At 41.2% G+C, this 19,302-nt stretch overlaps 1 protein-coding gene across 1 annotated transcript; it reads left to right on the forward strand.

The window, feature by feature from the left end:
* Window positions 1-189: 189 nt before the first annotated feature.
* MZT1 (mitotic spindle organizing protein 1) lies at window positions 190-18,995 on the forward strand. Its single transcript, XM_079778995.1, has 3 exons — window positions 190-386; window positions 10,622-10,767; window positions 16,754-18,995. The coding sequence occupies exons 1-3, from the start codon at window positions 302-304 to the stop codon at window positions 16,775-16,777; spliced, it is 255 nt and encodes an 84-aa protein (XP_079635121.1). The 5' UTR covers window positions 190-301; the 3' UTR covers window positions 16,778-18,995.
* Window positions 18,996-19,302: the final 307 nt, after the last annotated feature.

Below are 19,302 nucleotides of genomic sequence, written 5' to 3' on the forward strand. Positions count from 1 at the left end.
CAGGCGCGGGGCTGGCGGGCGACTGGCCAATCGCGTCGCGCCGCTGTCCGCGAACCAGCCAATCGCGTCGAGGCGGCGTAGTAAATTCGAATAGCAGCTCCACGCTCCACGTTCCGCGCCGAGTAACGACGCTCCAAATTCAAATCCACTCGGCCTCCCGCTGGCGACGGGCGCGGGGGCGGAGCCGCCGGCGGGAGCGGAGGGGGGGTGGGGGGTGGGACGCGCGGCGCGATTGCCCAGCAGAAAGGAAGGTGCTCCACTTCCGGGTCAGACCCTTCCCCCGCCTCCCTCGGCCTCCTCCATGGCGAGCGGTAGCGGCACCGGGGCCGCGGCGGCGGCGGCGGCGGCGACGGCGAATCTGAACGCGGTGAGGGAGACCATGGACGGTGAGTGCCCGTTTCAGCCCCTTTACCTCGCTTCCGCTTCCCGAAGCCCACGCCCGCAGGCGGGGGTGAGCCCAGGAGGCCTTTAGAGCCACGTCCGGCGCCCTGCGGCATCCTTGAAGGTCCTCCCCAGGGCCCCGCCTGGGCCGCACGGCTGCTGGCCCCATCTTTGGAGAGCGGCCTTCGCCCCGGCGTAGTTGGTCGCGGGCACGGCGTTTCGGCCCCGTCGTCAGGGCGACGCGCGCGGGGATCCTACCGGCGCGGGACCCTGGGCGCCACCGGCCTCCCCGCGCTCACCCCGCGCGCCACGCCCCCTCCTGCGCCGGGTCCTCGGGTCCTCGGGTCCTCGGCCTCGCGCGCCGCGCCCACGCCACCCAGTCTGGCCCGCGTCCCCCCCGGGTTAAAGCCGCACCGGCTGCAGACGACGGAAAACGCGTGTTGGCGTCACCCTGTCCCCCAAGTGCGGGCCCCACCGCTTCCTACCTCTGGCGGAGAGCTTGGACAGGCTGCCTTTTAGCCTGCTTCTGGTTTTCTGTAAAATGAGGTTACCTCCTAGGGTTATAACGAGAGTATTTAAGATAACCAGGGAAAGGTGATCGTTGAAAGATACTGTATTTTTTTTTAGCTTTCTTTTATTTCTGTTAATTTTCCCTTAAAAATTTCATTAGTATTATTTGCTCAAGTGATTTTTGGCATCTGTTGCTATAATCATATTTTGTTCTCTTTATTTGTTGCTGTATTTATTGACTTACAGTGGTAAGTGCCCTGATTCTGCATTATTTTTTGTGTATTAGAAGATGTCATCCCACTTGGAAACGTCTTTGTCTCCGTATTATTCGCTTCCACCAATATGAACGTGTGATGGATGTTAAACATTGCTTTTTGAATTTTCCAGGGGATACTCACATCTCTGAAAACATAACCTCATGGAATTACTACTAAGCAGTGTCAGCCTGCATGCCACATCTCTGGCTCCTTCGCTGTGGTCACCACTTCCTAAGACATCTCCTTATGGGAGTTGCAATAAGACTTCTGGCTTTTTCTGCACCAGCTGCTGCTTTCCTTTTCAAAGAATTACCTGTATCATTAGAGCCTTTTCATCTGTTTTATTTACAAAACATCTGCCTTCCTGTTTTTCTGAAAAGTAGAATTTTGTTCTTAACACCATAGTCATCCTATTTTCCCATCCTTCTTGATGAGTCACAGCTTATTTGTTTTATTTTGTAAGTGAATTTATGTACGTAGACACTTCATGTATCTGACATCATAATATCTTTGCTTGGAATCCAATGTTTTTGAACAGGTTGGAGAGAATGAAGCCTCACTTCTAGTGAATTCTCTTATTTTAGCTGTGTTTAGGTTCCTTAACTATATGGCCATAGGATCCCATTTGAATAGAATACTCACATTTTATCTGTGGGGGAACTACTTATGTAGAAATGAGAACTGATGGTTTGTATTGTTTACATCAGGATTTTTACTGGGAGAACTTTGTGTAAAATTAAGATTATAGAGAATGGAAGAACATGAAAAAATGAAGAAAGACCAGATTAAAAAAAAAAATTGGAGGAGAGAAGGGGTGGATTAGAGAATACTGCTCCTCTCTCTACACATGGTTTGTCCACAAACCAAAAGGTAGAAAGAAAGGTCCCAGGTTGGCAGCCGATCAACATTTGTTAAATGTGACAGACACCGCCCGGCCGGTGTGCCTCAGTGGTTGAGCGTGGACCTATTATCCAAGAGGTCACCGGTTCCATTCCCAGGCAGGGCATATGCCCCGGTATCTGGCTCGATCCTCAGTGGGGGGCATGCAGGAGGCAGCCAATTGATGTTTCTCTCTCATAGATGTTTCTATCTATCTTTTTCTGTTCCTCTCTCTCTAAAATAATCAATACCAATGTATTTTAATGTTTTTTTAAAAAGTGACAGATACTGTCTTATCCATTAGAACTTTAAACTTACATAAAATCCCTGCTATTGTGCCATAATTGGGTCTAAGACAATCAGTTCCAAACTATGTGAAGTTGAATTATTGTGGTCACTGTAAAACTTGGCATATGTTCCATAGATATTTTCCATGCTATCTAGAGGCCCAGTGCACGGATTTGTGCACAGGTACAAAGGAAAGCATAGTGATACTTATACTGTAAATAATTGACCATACAATGAACTGAAAAAGTCCTAAATGCAGTCATTTTATAATCTTACCTTCTTCTGCTCACATTTTCAGAAATAAAATTAGTTTGCCCGAGAGGCTGGGCTGACTTACTCAAACATCATTATTATTTGTAATTCTGGTAATATGGGATTTCACTTGTATTTAAATCTATCTATGAGAGCCAAACTGAAGTGGTCAAAACTTTTGGAATCTGACTACCCTCCTTCAAGATGTAGTAGTTCTCCTCATTGTCTTACTCCTTCCCTCCCATCAGTATTAGCTAACAGTGATTTAATTTTTTTAATCTATCTTTATTGTTGAAAGTATTACAGATGTCCCCTTCCCCCTCTCCCCAGGGACCACCTCCCCCCTGCTCCCATCCCCTCCCCAGGCCTTCTCCACACTATTTTCTGTCCATGGGCTATGCATATATGCATATAAATTCATTAGTTACCCCCCCCCCCACACCACCACTTCCCTCTGAATCTTTTCTGTTGTTCATTGGTTTATATTGTTCATTGGATTCCACGTATAAGTGAGATCATGTGATACTTGTCTTTCTCTGACTGGCTTATTTCACTTAGCATAATACTCTCCAAGTTCCCATGTCTCAAAGGGTAAGAAATCCTTTTTATCAGCTGCATAGTATTCCATTATGGAAACACTAGAGGCCCAGTGCACGGATTTATGCACAGGTGGGGTCCCTTAGCCTGGCATGTGCCCTCTCGCAATCCGGGACCCCTTGGGGGAATGTTGGACTGTTGGGTTTTGGCCCGATCCCTGCAGGCCGCAGGATGTCACAGTGCTGGAGCGGCAGGCAGCCGGGGAGGAGCCCCAGCTGGGGCCAGGTGCATCCTGGCCCCAGCTGCACCTGTCGCCACCGCCCGGTAGTGCTGCCACGGAGGCAGGAGAGGCTCCTGCCTCCCCAGCTGCGCTCGCCAGCTAAGAGCCTGGCTTCTGGCTGAGCGGCACTCCCGTGTGGGAGCACACTGACCACCAGAGGGCAGCTCCTGAGTGTCTGCCCCCTGGTGGTCAGTGCACATCAGAGAGACTGGTCATTCTGGTCGTTCAGTTATAACGGTTGCTTTGGCTTTTATATATATTGACTAGAGGCCAAGTGCACAGATTTGTGCATATTGAAAGGAAATTAATTAGAAGGTGGCCAGTGGGGCAGGATTGGGCGAGACAGGCTGGACACGCCCGGGAGCCAACCTCTCGTGGTCCCTCCCCGGCCGGCCGCAGCTGGGCCGGCACCGGGGCTCGGAGGGAGGGCGTTTATGGAGTGAGCAGAGTCTGTCTGGCAGGTGGGTTCCCTCAGCCTGGCCAGCAGGGATCGGGCCAAAATCGGCAGTTCGACATCCCCCGAGGGGTCCCGGAGTGCGAGAGGGCACTCTGCAAAATTGCTGTCGCTCAGCAGCACCTGTATTGAGCATCTGCCCCCAGTGATCATTGCGCGTCATAACTGTCAGACAGTCAACCGGTGGCTTAGACTTTTATATATATAGATACCACAGTTTTTTAATCCGTTCATCTACTGATGGGCTGTTTCTAGATCTTAGCTATTGTGAAGTGCTGCTATGAACGTAAGGGTACATACATTCTTTCTGATTTGTGTTTCTGGCTTCTTAGGGTATATTCCTAGAAGGGATCACTGGGTCAAATGACAGTTCCATTTTTAATTTTTTGAGGAAACTCCACACTGTTTTCATAGTGGTTGTACATTCCCACCAACACTGTATGGCAACTGAGTATATAGGAGAGAGAGTAGCTCAAAGAGCCTGACATTTAAAAAGGGCATGTAGGAAGAGAATGTTGAGCATTTAAGAGTGAGAGTAGATGATCTTATGCAATAGACCTTATACTAAATCAGGGCCAGGATCAGAAAAAGAGATTTAATTTTTAATGGCTGTTAGTAGTTTACAAGGATTATAGAACTCAGCTATAAATATTTGTAATTTTATTGTGAAATGAAAGGACTTTGATAAAGACACCTTAGCAAAGTTTTTGTCTTTTGTTTTTCACCAAAATTGCAGTAACTTAGCTAGACTCTTTCTCAGTATTATGCAGCAAAAAGTCTTTTAAAAATGGAAATCTGATCTTGTCACGCTCCCATTTTATAATTTCTAATAGCTTCCCAAAGTTCTAAAATCTTCAATTGGGCATTAGTAGATTTTCATGTTTGCCTTGTCTCATATTTTACAGCTATTTATCTCCTTTAATTACATTGCATTTGCATGAGCCTTTCTCATCATTTTAAATTTATCAAATTCTCCCCATTGCAAGCTGTTTCTTGGTCCCTAGTCTTTGCCTTTCCTTCTGCCTTTGCATTAGTTAAGTGGATATATTTTTACCCTTTTAAAACTTGTCACTTCCTCAGACAAGTCTTCTTCCTCAAACATGTGTCCTTCAAAACTAGGTAAAATGCCCTTGTAACTTATTTTGGAAGTATGGTATTTTCCTTATAACTGGAAGCAGCTATTTTAATACCTGTCTCTTCTCTTAGACTGTAATGTTCATGAGAACTAGGACCATATCTGTGTTGTTCACAACTACATTTTCAGCAGTAGCATGGTAGACACAATACATATAGGTACTAGTTACACAGTGGACACTACAGAAATACTTAGTAATTACAGACAGTTTGTAAAGTTAGGAAGTAAAGATCCATGTGAATTGTAAAAGAAAGCTTAAAGGAAGAAATGCAGATACTGAAGTAGAATTATATGGAGGGAAGAGAAAAGGCAGAGGTGAAAAGCACAAACAAAGGTATGAAGTTGGGAATAAGTATAGCATCCTATATAATAAAAGGCTAATATGCAAATAGACCTAATGGCGGAAAAACCAAAAAACTGGTTGCTATGATGTGTGCTGACCACCAGGGGGCGCGTGCGGAACATGGCAGGCGTAGGCCGTGGTGGGATGGTGGAGCAGGTGAACGGGGGCGCCAGACCAAGGTAGCACTCGGGTGAGCCTCTGGTGGTTACTGAAAATTCTTTGCTCCTGCGTGCTGCGGTCCCTCCAGGTGCTTGCACCTGCTGCTGGCGCCAGTCCCCATCACTTGATGCCGTCAGCAGGTGCAAGTGGCGGCTGCCGGCTTCTCCACCTCCCCCTGCTCCTGAGGGGCGATTGGGGCAGCAGCTGCCACTTGCACCCACTGCTGGAGCCGGCTCTAATCACTGCACCGTCAGCGGGTGCAATCGGGGCCGGTGTGGGCAGCACGTGGGAGCAGCAGTGGAGGGAGCAGGGCTGCTGGCAGGCAGGGAACCGGGGGTCGCAGCGGGAGGAGCTGAGACCCGCTCCTGTGCCCACCGCAGCCTCGCACCTCACAGTTCCTTTCAAGGTGCACAAATATGTGCACTGGGCCCCTACTTTATATATAAGGATCTACCATGAAGAAAAGCTGGAGAGAGAGGAGAATTTATCAGGAACAGTTAATGACAATGGTGATGATGATGTTGGAGAGTTGGAATATGGTCAGAATATGTGTTCTGATTATCTGTTGCTCCATAACAAACCACCCCAAACTTAAGGCATAAAACAATAAGAATTAGTTATCTGTTAATGGTTCTGGCTGTTAACCAGGCTCATGTAGATCAGTGGTTGCCAACCAGTGGTTCGCGGACCACTGGTGGACCGTGAGGTCCAAAAGGTTGGCGACCAATGGTTTAAGGTAACCTTTGGAGCAGCGGTCGCCAACCGGTGGTCTGTGGACCACTAGTGGTCCGTGAGGTCCAAAAGGTTGGCGACCGCTGATGTAGATAGTTGCACTGAGGGTGTCTCATGCATTGCAGTTGGATAGTACTGAGTCTGGAGTCATCTCAGTGCTTCCTTACTCACATGATTACTAGTTGATGTAGACTGGTAGCTGGGCTGTCAACAGAGCTGTTGTCTGGAACATGTGGGTTTTCTCACACTTGGAGGCTGGGTTCCCAGGGACAGTATCTCAAGAGAGAGCAAGGAGGAAGCTATGTTGCATTTTTCAAACTATCCTCAGAAGTCATGCAGTGAAACTATTGGGAGATGCAGTCTTCCAGAGCCTTGAGCATACCTACACATTCTTGCTCTGTATGCCAAGAATACAAAACCGTGGCTGCTCTTCCCTCCAGTTTCTCAGGTTGGTGTTTACAGTGAATAGCAGTGAGGGATGAGATAACATCTACCTACAGATAAAGAGCAGACTTGCTAACCTACTTATTGTAAAACTAGGGTTTTTCCAAGCTCAGTGTTCTTCAGCTATGAATATGGTTTGTCAATATAATGTATTACCTCACTAAGTCAAAGAAGAAAATCCACCTGCTCATTTGAATGGCTGATGAAAAGGTATTGATAATATCAACCTTTTTTCACGATTTTAAAGTCTTAGCAAAAGAAAACAGTACATTTATAACACACTAAAGGATAGCTATATGAAACCAACATCATCCTTAACATTAGTGTTAAATGCATTCTAAATAAAATTGGAAGTACCTGCTAGTTTTACCAGGTGTACCGGTTAATGCAGATTTTGTAATCAAAGAAAACACAATTATTTCAAGAGAAACATCAAAAGTGCTTTATTCAAAGTAATGTCCATCGCTAGCTACACATTTCCCCCTACCTTTCAGGTAATTTGTGGATACCATCCCAATAGAACTTTTCTTGTTTTGAGGCAAACCATTCAGAGACCCAATTTTTCACTTCTTGGTATGTTTTGAAGTGCTGCTTCGAAAGTGTGTGTGCCATCGATCGGAAGAGTGGTAATCTGAAGGAGCAAGGTCTAGTGAATATGGCGGGTGGGTTAATATTTCCCAGGCAAGATCTTTTAACGTGTCTTTAACTGGTTTTGAAGTGTGTGATGGGGCAGGGGAGAGCAGTTAGGGGTGACCAGGCCTTCAGAGGAGGGCAGTTGGGGGCGACCAGGCCTGCAGGGGAGGGCAGTTGGGGGCAACCAGGCCAGCAGGGGACACAGTTAGGGGTGACCAGGCCTGCAGGGAATGGCAGTTGGGGGCGACCAGGCTGGCAGGGGAGGCCAGTTAGAGGTGACCAGGCCGGCAAAGGAGGGCAGTTAGGGGTGACTGGGCCAGCAGAGGAGGGCAGTTGGGTGGGACCAGGCCTGCAGGAGGAGACAGGGGCAACCAGGCCAGCAGGGGAGGGCAGTTAGGCATCGATCAGGCTGGCAGGGGAGTGGTTAGGAGGTAATCAGGCTGGCAGGCAGAAGCAGGGGCAATCAGGCAGGCAGGCAGGTGAGCGGTTGGGAACCAGTAGTCTTGGATTGTGAGAGGGATGTCTGACTGCCTGTTTAGGCCTGATCCCGGTGGGGTCCCAGATTGGAGAGGGTGCAGGCTGGGCTGAGGCACACACACCCTCCCCTCCCCCATGCACGAATTTCGTGCACCGTGCTTCTAGTATTCAAAGAAAAGGAAATCTCAAGAATGGTTTACCAAAAGAATATAACCTTAGCCGAAACTGGTTTGGCTCAGTGGATAGAGCGTCGGCCTGCGGACTGAAAGGTCCCAGGTTCGATTCCGGTCAAGGGCATGTACCTTGGTTGCGGGCACATCCCCAGTAGGGGTTGTGCAAAAGGCAGCTGATCGATGTTTCTAACTCTCTATCCCTCTCTCTTCCTCTCTGTAATATATCAATTAAAAATATTAAAAAAAAAAAAAGAAGAAGAAAAAAAAGAATATAACCTTAAATGGATAAGAGCAGAAACAACAGAAAATAAGAACTGGTTATAAATAAGTAGTTAGCTATGAAACAAGAAGTAATTATGGTGGAAAATTAGAAATCTTAAAATAGAGTTATTAATGTAAGTTAAGCAGATAGCATAGATAACAGCCTGAATTCAACTGAAGAGCAAAGTATTAGTATGTTGGAATATCAAAACTAGAGAAATGAAAGTGGGAAGGGGCTGTCAGCTTTCAGTCACGATGAAATAACAGGGACTAAACCCTCCTACCTGAAACAACCAAAATACCCAGGCAAAGCATGCAGAATAATGATTTTCATTTCACTGGACATCAGGCAGCAAAGGCAGTGACCCCAGCAATATAGGAAACAAGTGAAGTGAGCCAGATAGTTTACTCAGCTTACTGCCTTCAGAGAAGTTTCCAGACCACAATGCAGTGTGGTTCAGGCAGCAATCCAGATGGAACCCAGTGGACACCCTGAATTTAGCAGAAGGAGCTTAGAGTCCAGGGAGACCACCAAAGGGAGAGCCTGCAGGACAGAGTGCCTAGGAAAAAAGTTTCACCCAGAGAATTCTGGAAGTCTGCAGAAGGTCTCCCTAAAGTATTCAGCAGAGCATTGAATAGCACATGTATGCACGGAAAGTACCCCAAAAGCTGAGGCAAGAACCAATCAAAAGAAATAGAGGGAACAATATACCATGCTCACACAGGGCTGAGAATAGTGCCTATATCTACCAACTAAAATGGAAAACTTCATAATTCACAAGGCTGGGCAGAGTACTCAGGTGGATCTTACCTCAGCAGTGGGGAATAATTAGCCTTAAACTTAAGTAGGGCTCCAGTCCTGACTAATAAATCTTAATAAAAGACCCAAAAGGATCAAACTGTTTCCAGATAACTACCTCATTACAAAAATCAGAATATAGAAATAGAAAAATATCCATCAGCCAACAAGATAAAATTCACAATGTCTGCCATCCAATAAAAAATTATTAAGTATGCAAAGCAGGAAAATGTAACCCACGATGAGAAAAATTCAGTTGAAACATACCCAAAATTGCCACAGATGTTAGGATTAATGGACAAAGACATTAGAACTGTACTCCATGTGTTCAAAAGTTAAGGAGAGGAATGGAAGACTTAACAGTTTTTAGGAGGACTTAAATTAATAGGTGATTTAATATTATTAACTTGTCCATTTGTCCCAAAATAATATGTAGATTTCATGCAATTCAAGTCAGTATCCAAATGGAATTTGTTTTTAGAATTGATCAGTATTTTAAGTTCATGGAGAGAATGAAAGGGCTTATGAAAATAAAAGGTAACAAAAGTTTCTTTAACCTACATGCAGTATAAAGTTAATAATTAAAATTGTGGCTCTAACACAAGGTACACATGCAACAAATCCATAGGTATATGGGACTTTATGATAATGGTTACATCGTAATTGAGTGGTAAAAGGATAGATTGTTCAGTAAATAGTTTTGGGCAACTGACTTATTTCAGGAAGGAAAAGTTAGATATTCTATTTTCCATCTAAACTCTAGGGAGTTAAATATTTATGGGGGTTGGAGAGTTGGGGATATGTTTTCCAAGTGCTGGAAGAGAATATTAGTGAATAATTATATAATCTTTCTAAGCATAATACCAAGGGAAAATGGTACAGGAAAGCAATAGATAACACATTAACCATTAACTTAAAAATTCCTAAAAAGAAAGTTTAATGTGGCCAGTGTGTTTACTTCTTGTGGTCCTCTATGATAATGTTTGTCATGTGAAAGACAGATACTTTTATAAACTATAATAAAATGAAGTACTATAAAAATAAAGTTAAAAACATAAGCTTTCATTTTTTTATTCTTAGGCTCAATAAAGATGTATACTCAGTCACATTGGAAAAGTTTCGAAATATTTTTAAAGCCTTAAGTATGTATATTACTGACTGAACAGCTGCACTTCTAGGAATTTATCCTAATAAAATAAACTTAGTATGTACAGATGCTTACACCATATTATTTTAATGGGGGACAACATGAGAGCTACCTAACTCTTAAAATGGAGTGGTTAAGTAATGTCTGATGTTTCCATAAAATGTAATGTTATGTGACTGACTCAATTGCATTGTAAAAGAATATAAAAAGTGGGGAAATGTTCAGAATAATGATGCATAAATTTTAGATGAATATTAAGTGGGTGGTGGAATAAAAAGCAGTTGTGTGGTGGGAGGTTTTAAGTTTATTTTGAAGTTTCTAGAGCTAAGTAAGGGCAAGACAGTATTATCTGTCTTATTTCCAGATATAAGGATGCCATGCTAGTTCTTTGGTATTTATAGTAGTATACAAATTAAAAACAAAGTATTATGTGCATTTTTTAAAATGTAAGATTTTGGTTTTAAAATTTTTATTTTTCAGTTCTGCTTGAGATTTCAAGAATTTTGAATACTGGCTTAGATATGGAGACTCTGTCTATTTGTGTACGGCTTTGTGAACAAGGAATTAATCCAGAAGCTTTATCGTCAGTTATTAAGGAACTTCGAAAGGCCACTGAAGCACTAAAGGTAGAAATCCAGTTGTTATTTCATTCTAAATAAAGATGCTTTTGTTTAGAAAATGATTAATGATGAAGTTATGTGAAAGATCTTAAACAAGATTAAAGTAACATCTATCCACCATCAAGAGAAATTCTGAAGAGCAAAAGCTTAGTAGCATATGTTCAGATCACAAAAGTCGCTACTGTCATAGACCACGTTGTTTCTTTCCTAGTAGTCTCCCTTAGAATTTTCCCTGTGTTGTGGGTAAAATTGTGTCTGCCTGAAATAAAATATGCTCAGGTCCAGTATCTGTGAATATGACCTTATTTGGAAATAGTATATCTGCAGGTATAATCAAGTTAAGATGAGATCATAATGGATTAAATGACTGATGTCCTTATAAGATGTGGGAAAGTTAGACACAGATACACAGAGTACCACGTGAAGGCACAGACACAGAGGGGAGAGTGCCATGTAACGACAGAAGTAGAGATTGGAGTGATGACATCTACAGGGCAAAGAAGGCTAAGGATTATTGGCAGCCACAAGAAGCAAGGAAGGATCCTTTGCTAGAGCCTTCAGAGAGTGGGTGGCCCTGCTGACACCTTCATTTTTGGACTTCTGCCTCCAGAACAGTGAGAGAATAAATTTCTATTGTTTTAAATTACCCAGTTTGTGGTCCTTTATTATGGCAGACTTAGAAATCTAACACAGGTTTACTGCTGGGAAGTGAAGTGCTTCTATAAGAAATACCTTCAAATGTGGAAGTCGCTTTGGAATTGGGTAATGAATAGAGATTGGATGGTTTTAATGCACTTAATAAGAAAAGCCTAGAGACTGTTGGTAGATTGATGAACATTAAAGATGATTATGGTGAGGGCTCAGAAAGACAGGAGAGCTGTAGAGAAAGCTTTAATCATCTTAGAGAATACATATAACATTATGAACAGAATATTGCAAGGAATATGGACATTAGGGCTTCTGGTAAAATGTCAGAGGGAAATGAAGATCATATTATTAGGCACTGGAGGAAAGACTATTCTCACTATAAAGTGAAGGAGCCCTGGCTGAATTATGTTCTGTTGGAAGGAAAATAAAGCTTGTAAGTGATGAACTTGGATATTTAGTTGAGGAAATTTCCAACTTGTGGAATGTGCAGCTTAACTATCTTCTTGTTCCTTATAGTAAAATGAAAAAGGAATGAGAAATTGGGGAGGAACGGTAAGCAAATAGCAATGACACTTGCTTTGAAAAATTCTGAGCCCATCCAGATAGCACATTCTGGAGATAAGGACAGGAGTGTGGTTGAGGAACCTTTTGGTGAAGAGATTAGGTGTGTTTCATCGATGCAGTCAGCCATCTCAGCACAAAACACTGCCAGCTTGGACTGAAAGGGACCTGTACAGTACAGAATGAAGGAAGGCTGTCAGACTTCTGGCATTCCATAGGCAGGAACTTGGTGAGCGAGCTAACCAGCTGTGAACATGAATTTATTCAAGAAAAGGGAAGAATGACTCAGGGGTCTCAGAGACCGGGGAGCTGCTGACGGCAATTGGGCTGCACTGCCAACATGGGCCCAAAGGACCACCTTTTGTCCAATTCAAATCTAGCACTTTCAACTGCTGAGATTGGGAACAGGAAAAGCGTTCCTTCTCTTGATTAGACACACTCTGATTTAAAATCTCAGGTGATTTTTATTTCCATGTTTATATAGCACCAACTCACCATGCAAGAATACTGAAATTTCCAGTTAGTCCTGTTTAAAACTTCTAAAGACAAAGTGGCTTTTTTTTTAGCCTTATTTCTTTTATTTGAGGAAATAGAACTACCGTATTTTCTGGCGTATAAGACGACTTTTTAACCCAGGAAAATCTTCTATACGCCCAGTCGTCTTATACACCAGAAAATACGGTATGTAAAACACATAGCTTACCCATCTCAGATTGTTATTCTCCAATAAGTTCCAGTGATTTGGGTTGTTGCTTTTGTGTTTTTTAAACATTTTGGTTATTAAAAGAACACAAAAGATAAACATTTTCAGAGCAAATATTTTTCATAAAGAGGATATCTATGCAACTCATTGCCAACACCCTAGAAGTCCCCTTATGCTCCCCCCATCACTGACTTCTCTTTCCTGCTTCCCCCTCTGGTAACTACTGCCCTGATTTTTATGGTAGACACTTTTAACGTGATATAAATGTAATCTTTTTTCATTTTTTAAAAAATATATTTTTATTGATTTCAGAGAGAGGAAGGAAGGGAGAGGGATAGCGAGAGAGAGGAACATCGATGAGAGAGAAACATTGATTGGCTGCCTCCTGCATGCCCCCTACCAGGGATCGAGCCCCCACAACCCAGACATGTGCCCTGACCCCAGATGGGTCAACACTCAACCACTGAGCAACACCAGCTGGGCAGTACAATCCATTTTTTACTGGGTTCTTTTAACATGTTTGTGAAGTTCATTTATGTTGTGTGTAACTATAATACACTAGAGGCCCGGTGCATGAAATTCGTGCACTGCGGGGGGGGGGGTGTCCCTTAGCCCAGCCTGCAACCTCTCCAATCTGGGATCTTTCTCACAATCCGGGACCGCTGGCTCCTAACCGCTCGCCTGCCTGCCTGCCTGCCTGATTGCCCCTAACCGTTTCTCCCTGCCAGCCTGATTGCCCCCTAACCTCTCCCCTGCCGGCCTGATTGACACATAACTGCTCCCCTGCTGGCCTAATCACCCCCAACTGCCCTCCCCTGCCGGCCCGATTGCCCCCAACTGCCCTCCCCTGCAGGCCTGGTTGCCCCCAATTGCCCTCCCCTGCTGGCCTGATCGCCCCCAACTGCCCTCCCCTGCTGGCCTGATCGCCTACAACTGCCCTCCCCTGCCGGCCTGATTGTCCCCAACTGCCCTGCCGCAACCCGCCTCCTCTGCCAGGACCTGCCTCCTCCAGGAAGACTTGCCTCCTCCGCTCAAGGTGGCGGAGACACTGGGACCGGCCTCCTCTGCGCCACACAGAGCCTCGGGGACCCGCAGGCCTCACTGCGCGGAGCGGCCACCGGGCCCTGCCTCCACTGTGCACGCAGCCATCTTGTGGTGATGTCACACGAGGGCATTTCGCCACCTAGGCTTTTATTATATAGGATTCCTTTTCACTTTAATAATGTTTTATTGTACAAATACACTAAAATATATTTTTTCTACTGTGAATGGATATTGGATTGTTTCCAGGTAGAGATTTTTGTATTGTAATGCAGTTTGAGTACTATAAAGGAACCAGAAGCAAGTAACCTAGCAGAAAAGAATGTTCAGCCCAGCCACTTTGGCTCAGTGGTTGAGCATTGATCCATGAACCAGGAGGTCACTGGTTGATTCCCAGTCCCAGCACAGGCCTGGGTTCTAGGTTCGATCCCCAGTAGGGGGCGTGCAGGAGGCAGTCGATTACTTATTCTTTCTCATCATTGATGTTTCTATCCCTCCCTCTCTGAAATCAATAAAAATAAAATTAAAAAAAAAGATCAAGAGATTACCAGTGATAATAGTGAATACCATTCTAGATAGTATAATGCTACTTTAAAAATAAAAGTATTACACTTAATTTTATTGGATGAAATAACCTTCCTCAGGTTGCTTCTCTAGATTAAAGTTTATCCTGTATTTACTGCTACTATTGGATTGGAGTTGGGATTGGTTGATAAAGAGTTATAAGCATAAGGTTGTTCTACCTTTTTTGTGTGGTTGCTGCTAATGAATTTTTTTTCTTGTACTTTTTACTTCATTTGGTATGAAAAATAGGGTAAGGAGAATCTGTTCCTGCTGCATTCTATCTTGACCTAGAAATCCTAGTGATTCGAATTATCTTTCTCTTTCACAGACTGATATCTTGAGGAATCTGGGTGAGGGAGAAAAGGGCAGGGCAGAGTGGGCCATTTGAATTAACAACAGTGAGCCTTGGCCACTGTGACAAGTGATTAGTGTCAACCTGAGCACCGGAGAGTCGTTGGTTCTGTTCCTGGTCAAGGGCACATACCTGGGTTGCTTAGCACTGAATTTTTGTATTGTTTCCTCAGTACTACTATTAATGGGTAAGCAATTATTTACATATTATAATTTCAAAATTCTAGGCAAGACCTACTTTTCTGTACCTTCTACTTTGTGCCATGGTGTCTTGAATCACACTATCATTGATGTATTCCTATACACTAAGCCTTGCTCTTTCTCATAGCTATCCTGAACCATCACTAATCTAAGGGTGAGTGATGTATCTCACTGTGTAGGAAGGTCTGCAACACAGGGACATTTTAGTTGAGAGAGAAACGAGGGATTAAGTTCAATGGTCCAACCCATCCTTCCAAAGAAAGGAATAAACTTGCACAGAAAAGAGTTTGGAAATGAAGGCTACTAGCACTGGTTTTTCCCAGGCCCAATGCTTACAAATTTTTGGAGTCTTTAATGTTCATCTGGTAACTATATGGGTTTCTAGGATGCGATTGCTGTCCATTCTAATAGAAAGTAGTTCTGCATTCATCTAACATGAATGCTACACATGGTGATGGCTTACTTAGTTTAAATGAAAATAGTTGTTTCATTTTTAGTGTATCATACTTGATACATTATCTTAGAGAAATTCTAAGATTAATATGAAAATGGAATGGGACAAGACAGATTACATTGCATTAAAGTTAAGGTGCTTTAATTCTAAAAATCCTAAAATTGTATATATTATTTCAAGTCTTTTTGAAGTATATGATACTGAGAATGGGGTTAGGAAGATGAAAGAGTGAGTAACTAAAGGTTATGTGGCTAAAGCTAGTAGAAGAACCATTAAGGGTTCTTAGAACAAGGGACAATTTTTTTCAATCTGGGTTTTAATTATTGTGAATTTAGTAAACTCAAAGAAGGGCAAGGCTAATTAAGAATAGCTAACTATATGGAAAAACAAGGTAAGTTCTGTTTCAGATTGAGTTATCTGTAGTATTCCTAATATCTTAAGGTATTTTCATGACAGACTTCTGAAATTAGACTAAACTTAAAAGCAAGTTTTAATTAAAAGTAGAAGTATAAACGAATTAAAAACTTACCATGCATATCTGAAGTTAAACTTTTTAAAAATCAGTATTTTCATATTTGTCATTAATAAATTATTTAAATTCTTTATTTATTTTTAAATGTATTTTTATTGATTTCAGAGAGGAAGGGAGAGCGAGAGAGAAAGATAGAAACATCAATGATGAGAATCACTGATCAGCTGCCTCATGCACGCCCCCTCCTGGGGATCAAGCCCCCTTACTAGGGATATGCCCTTGACCAGATCGAATCCAGGACCCTTCAGTCCACAAGCTGATGCTTTATCCACTAAGCCAAACCGGCTAGGGCTATTTTTAACTTTTACTTATTGATATTTAAAGAAAGAGAAGCATCCATTTGTTTTTCTACCTAGGAGAACCAACCAGCAACCTTGGTGTATTTGGACTTTGCTCTAACCAACTGAGCTTGCTGGCCAGGGCCTAAATTCTTGTTTTTAGAAATATATTTGATGGAATTATATGGTGCCTTGGAATTTCTGCAGAATAATCATGGAAGGTGGTAATAGTTTGGTATAGGTGAAACAGGATTAGCCATGAGTTCATTATTCTTTTGCTCTTTTTTTCTCTAGCTTACAACATAACAGAAAGGTCTTTTTTCATTTTAATCCTCTTTTTGCATTATAATGAAACATGCAGAAACAGACAAACGGATAAAGACTGTGGATAAGGACTTCTATAGGTTAATTTTTCAAGTAGCAATATACTTTTACTGTATTGTTTAAATAATTTCCTACTGTTAGCCTAGCAATCAGTTTAAAAGCTAGTTCTAATGTACTATAAAAAATGAAAACCACTGCATTATCCTGACAAAACTGTTTTGATATATGTTGGGGAGGATTTGTTTGTTAATGACAGTGTGGTATTGACAAATTTATTTCCATGGTGTCTCTTTTTCTATGGTTTTATCATAATGAATCTTACTTTCTTGTTATAGGCTGCTGAAAATATGACAAGCTGACTTTCTGGAGAATTCCTAATGAGATGTCAAACTCTGCAAGAGGATTTGAAGATCGAATTGTACTCAAGAATGTACAATGAAATTACTGCATGCAGCAGTGTAGCAACATTTTCCTTTTTAAAAGAATTATAAAACCATAGCTTTATAAATCAATGAAAAGTGGCTTACAGAGAGGACTGTCAAATGTGTTTACATCACATCTTGCTTTTTTAAACAGTGTTAATGCTTTGGCATTGCAGTGTTCATATTTATTCCTTATTTATAGATCTGATAGCTTTAATTTTCTAAGCAGTCTATCAGATGTGTACATCTGGTGAGCCTGTTTGTAGTATAGAGGAACCCATTAGTAGTAATATAGTAGTTAGGACTTGCTGACATTTCCATTATAAACTTTAATTTTAAATTGTTTATGCAAAATAACTGGATTTATGTTGCATTAGGCTGAAAGTTGACAATTTCAGCCACCATTTGTGAATTTTTATTTATATTCATTATATCAGAATCAAAAACATTTGTTCTAATCTGTTTAACAAAGAATGCTTAATTTTTAAACATAAAATTTGTCTGGCAGTGAATAGTGTGAACCAGATCAATTTTGTATTGGTTGAAAAATAAAACTTTTAGAAACTTAGATTTTAAAAGTAATGATAGTACTTAGCTTTTACTTTTTATTTGTCAATTGAATCACTTAATGAGAATATTAATTGAAGATGTTTTTCCCTTAGTTTTACACTCTGAAAATGATGAAACATTTTCAACATGCAAAATTCTTCTTATGTTTATTACATAAAAATAAATTGAGTACTTACCTAATATATCTTGAGTGATTATCTAATAACTCAGTAGATAGCTATTAACAGGAACTGTCATTCAACAAATATGTTACTATTTTCTGAAGAAATAAAGATTTCCAGTCATTAAACAAAAACTAAATAATCTAATGTTCTGTAATGTCTTTCTAAGATTATTTTTGCGTGTCATTTTTACTATAGAGTTTTAACTAATCAAAATTTGCTTCATAATAAATTTTGATTCTGTTTCTGTAATAGAATCTCAATGGAATATTTTTCTCAAGACTAATACAAATTTATTCTGACTTTATTTTAGAATTTGTTAGCTTCCATTTAAATGGCAGAATAAGACAAACTGAAGTGATTTTAGTAAGGCTTACTAATATTTAAATGACAGCCTTCTGTACTATTTTAAAAATCTAGTCTTTTGAGTATTTAGACTTTTTAAATGTATGACATCTTCACCAAGTGCACTGGAAGGTCTATTGGGAGACAAGAACTTGTGATGAGAAGTCATTTATTTACTTACAGATACTTACTGCATGTTGTTATTTATAAAATTATAGAACACTTGTCAAGCTTCAAAATTTTTGTATACTTTTAGGCCATTAGAGTTAATAGTTAAATTGTTTATGACTTTATAGATTAAGTTATTTATGAATGAAACAGCAGGAAAAAATATTAAGGAATTATGTTTACAGAGGACTTCTTTAGTATGTTACGTTTCTTAAATGTAAACATATATTTTTAATGCATATTTAAATAATATTTAAAGAAACCAAAGTAATGATACAGTCATAGTGTTGTGCATGTTGTCATTGACAAAAATAAAACCATTTCGGTGGTATTGGATGTACTTTTGATTTAATATATGCTTCCATGAATTCAACTTGTGTTTCTGTAGATATTCTATAAATATTTAGATGCCCATTAGTTATATATGATTGAAGACTACTTAAAGGTAGGCTGTGTAATTTAAAATATAAAATTAGGCTTGAGGTGTAAAATGAAAGACTTGCCCTGGTAGGGAAAGGACGTAGCTATATTAACATTGCTCCAGGCTTGAAAACAAAGTTGGCATATCAAATATGTGAGATTATATTTTTCTATACTTCTAAATGGATATTATAAAATTTACATGTTTCAAACTTAAAAGTTTTCCAATAACTGAGTCAAGTGTCAGTTTTTAAAATTATTTAAATTAATTAAAATTAAACATTCCTCACATTAGCCACATTTTTATTGTAAAATATACACAACATAAAATTTACCATTTTAAGTTGTATAGTCATATTAAGAACATTTACATTATTGTGCAACCATCACTATCCAGAACGTTTTCTTTTTCTTTTTTTAATCTTTATTGTTCAGATTATTACAGTTGTTCCTCTTTTTTCCCCCATAGCTCCCCTCCAACCGGTTACCACCCCACCCCATGCCCTTACCCCCCCCCCCCCCACTGTCCTCATCCATAGGTGTATGATTTTTTTAAAAATATATTTTATTGATTTTTTACAGAGAGGAAGGGAGAGGGATAGAGAGTTGGAAACATCCGATGAGAGAGAAACATCAATCAGTTGCCTCCTACACACCTCCTACTGGGGATGTGCCCGCAACTAAGGTACATGCCCTTGACCAGAATCGAACCTGGGACCTTTCTGTCCACAGGCCAACGCTCTATCCACTGAGCCAAACCGGTTAGGGCATAGGTGTATGAATTTTGTCCAGTCCTGC

This window comes from Cnephaeus nilssonii (assembly GCF_951640355.1).
Source record: "Cnephaeus nilssonii genome assembly, chromosome: 8".
Lineage (NCBI taxonomy): Eukaryota > Metazoa > Chordata > Mammalia > Chiroptera > Vespertilionidae > Cnephaeus > Cnephaeus nilssonii.

Excerpts from the sequence above, each read along its gene's own strand:
- MZT1 (XM_079778995.1), top strand. The coding sequence starts at position 302 with ATGGCGAGCGGTAGCGGCACCGGGGCCGCGGCGGCGGCGGCGGCGGCG. Across the intron at positions 387-10,621 it reads GGTGAGGGAGACCATGGACG|TTCTGCTTGAGATTTCAAGA; the intron begins GTGAGTGCCCGT and ends TTTATTTTTCAG. Across the intron at positions 10,768-16,753 it reads AGGCCACTGAAGCACTAAAG|GCTGCTGAAAATATGACAAG; the intron begins GTAGAAATCCAG and ends TTCTTGTTATAG.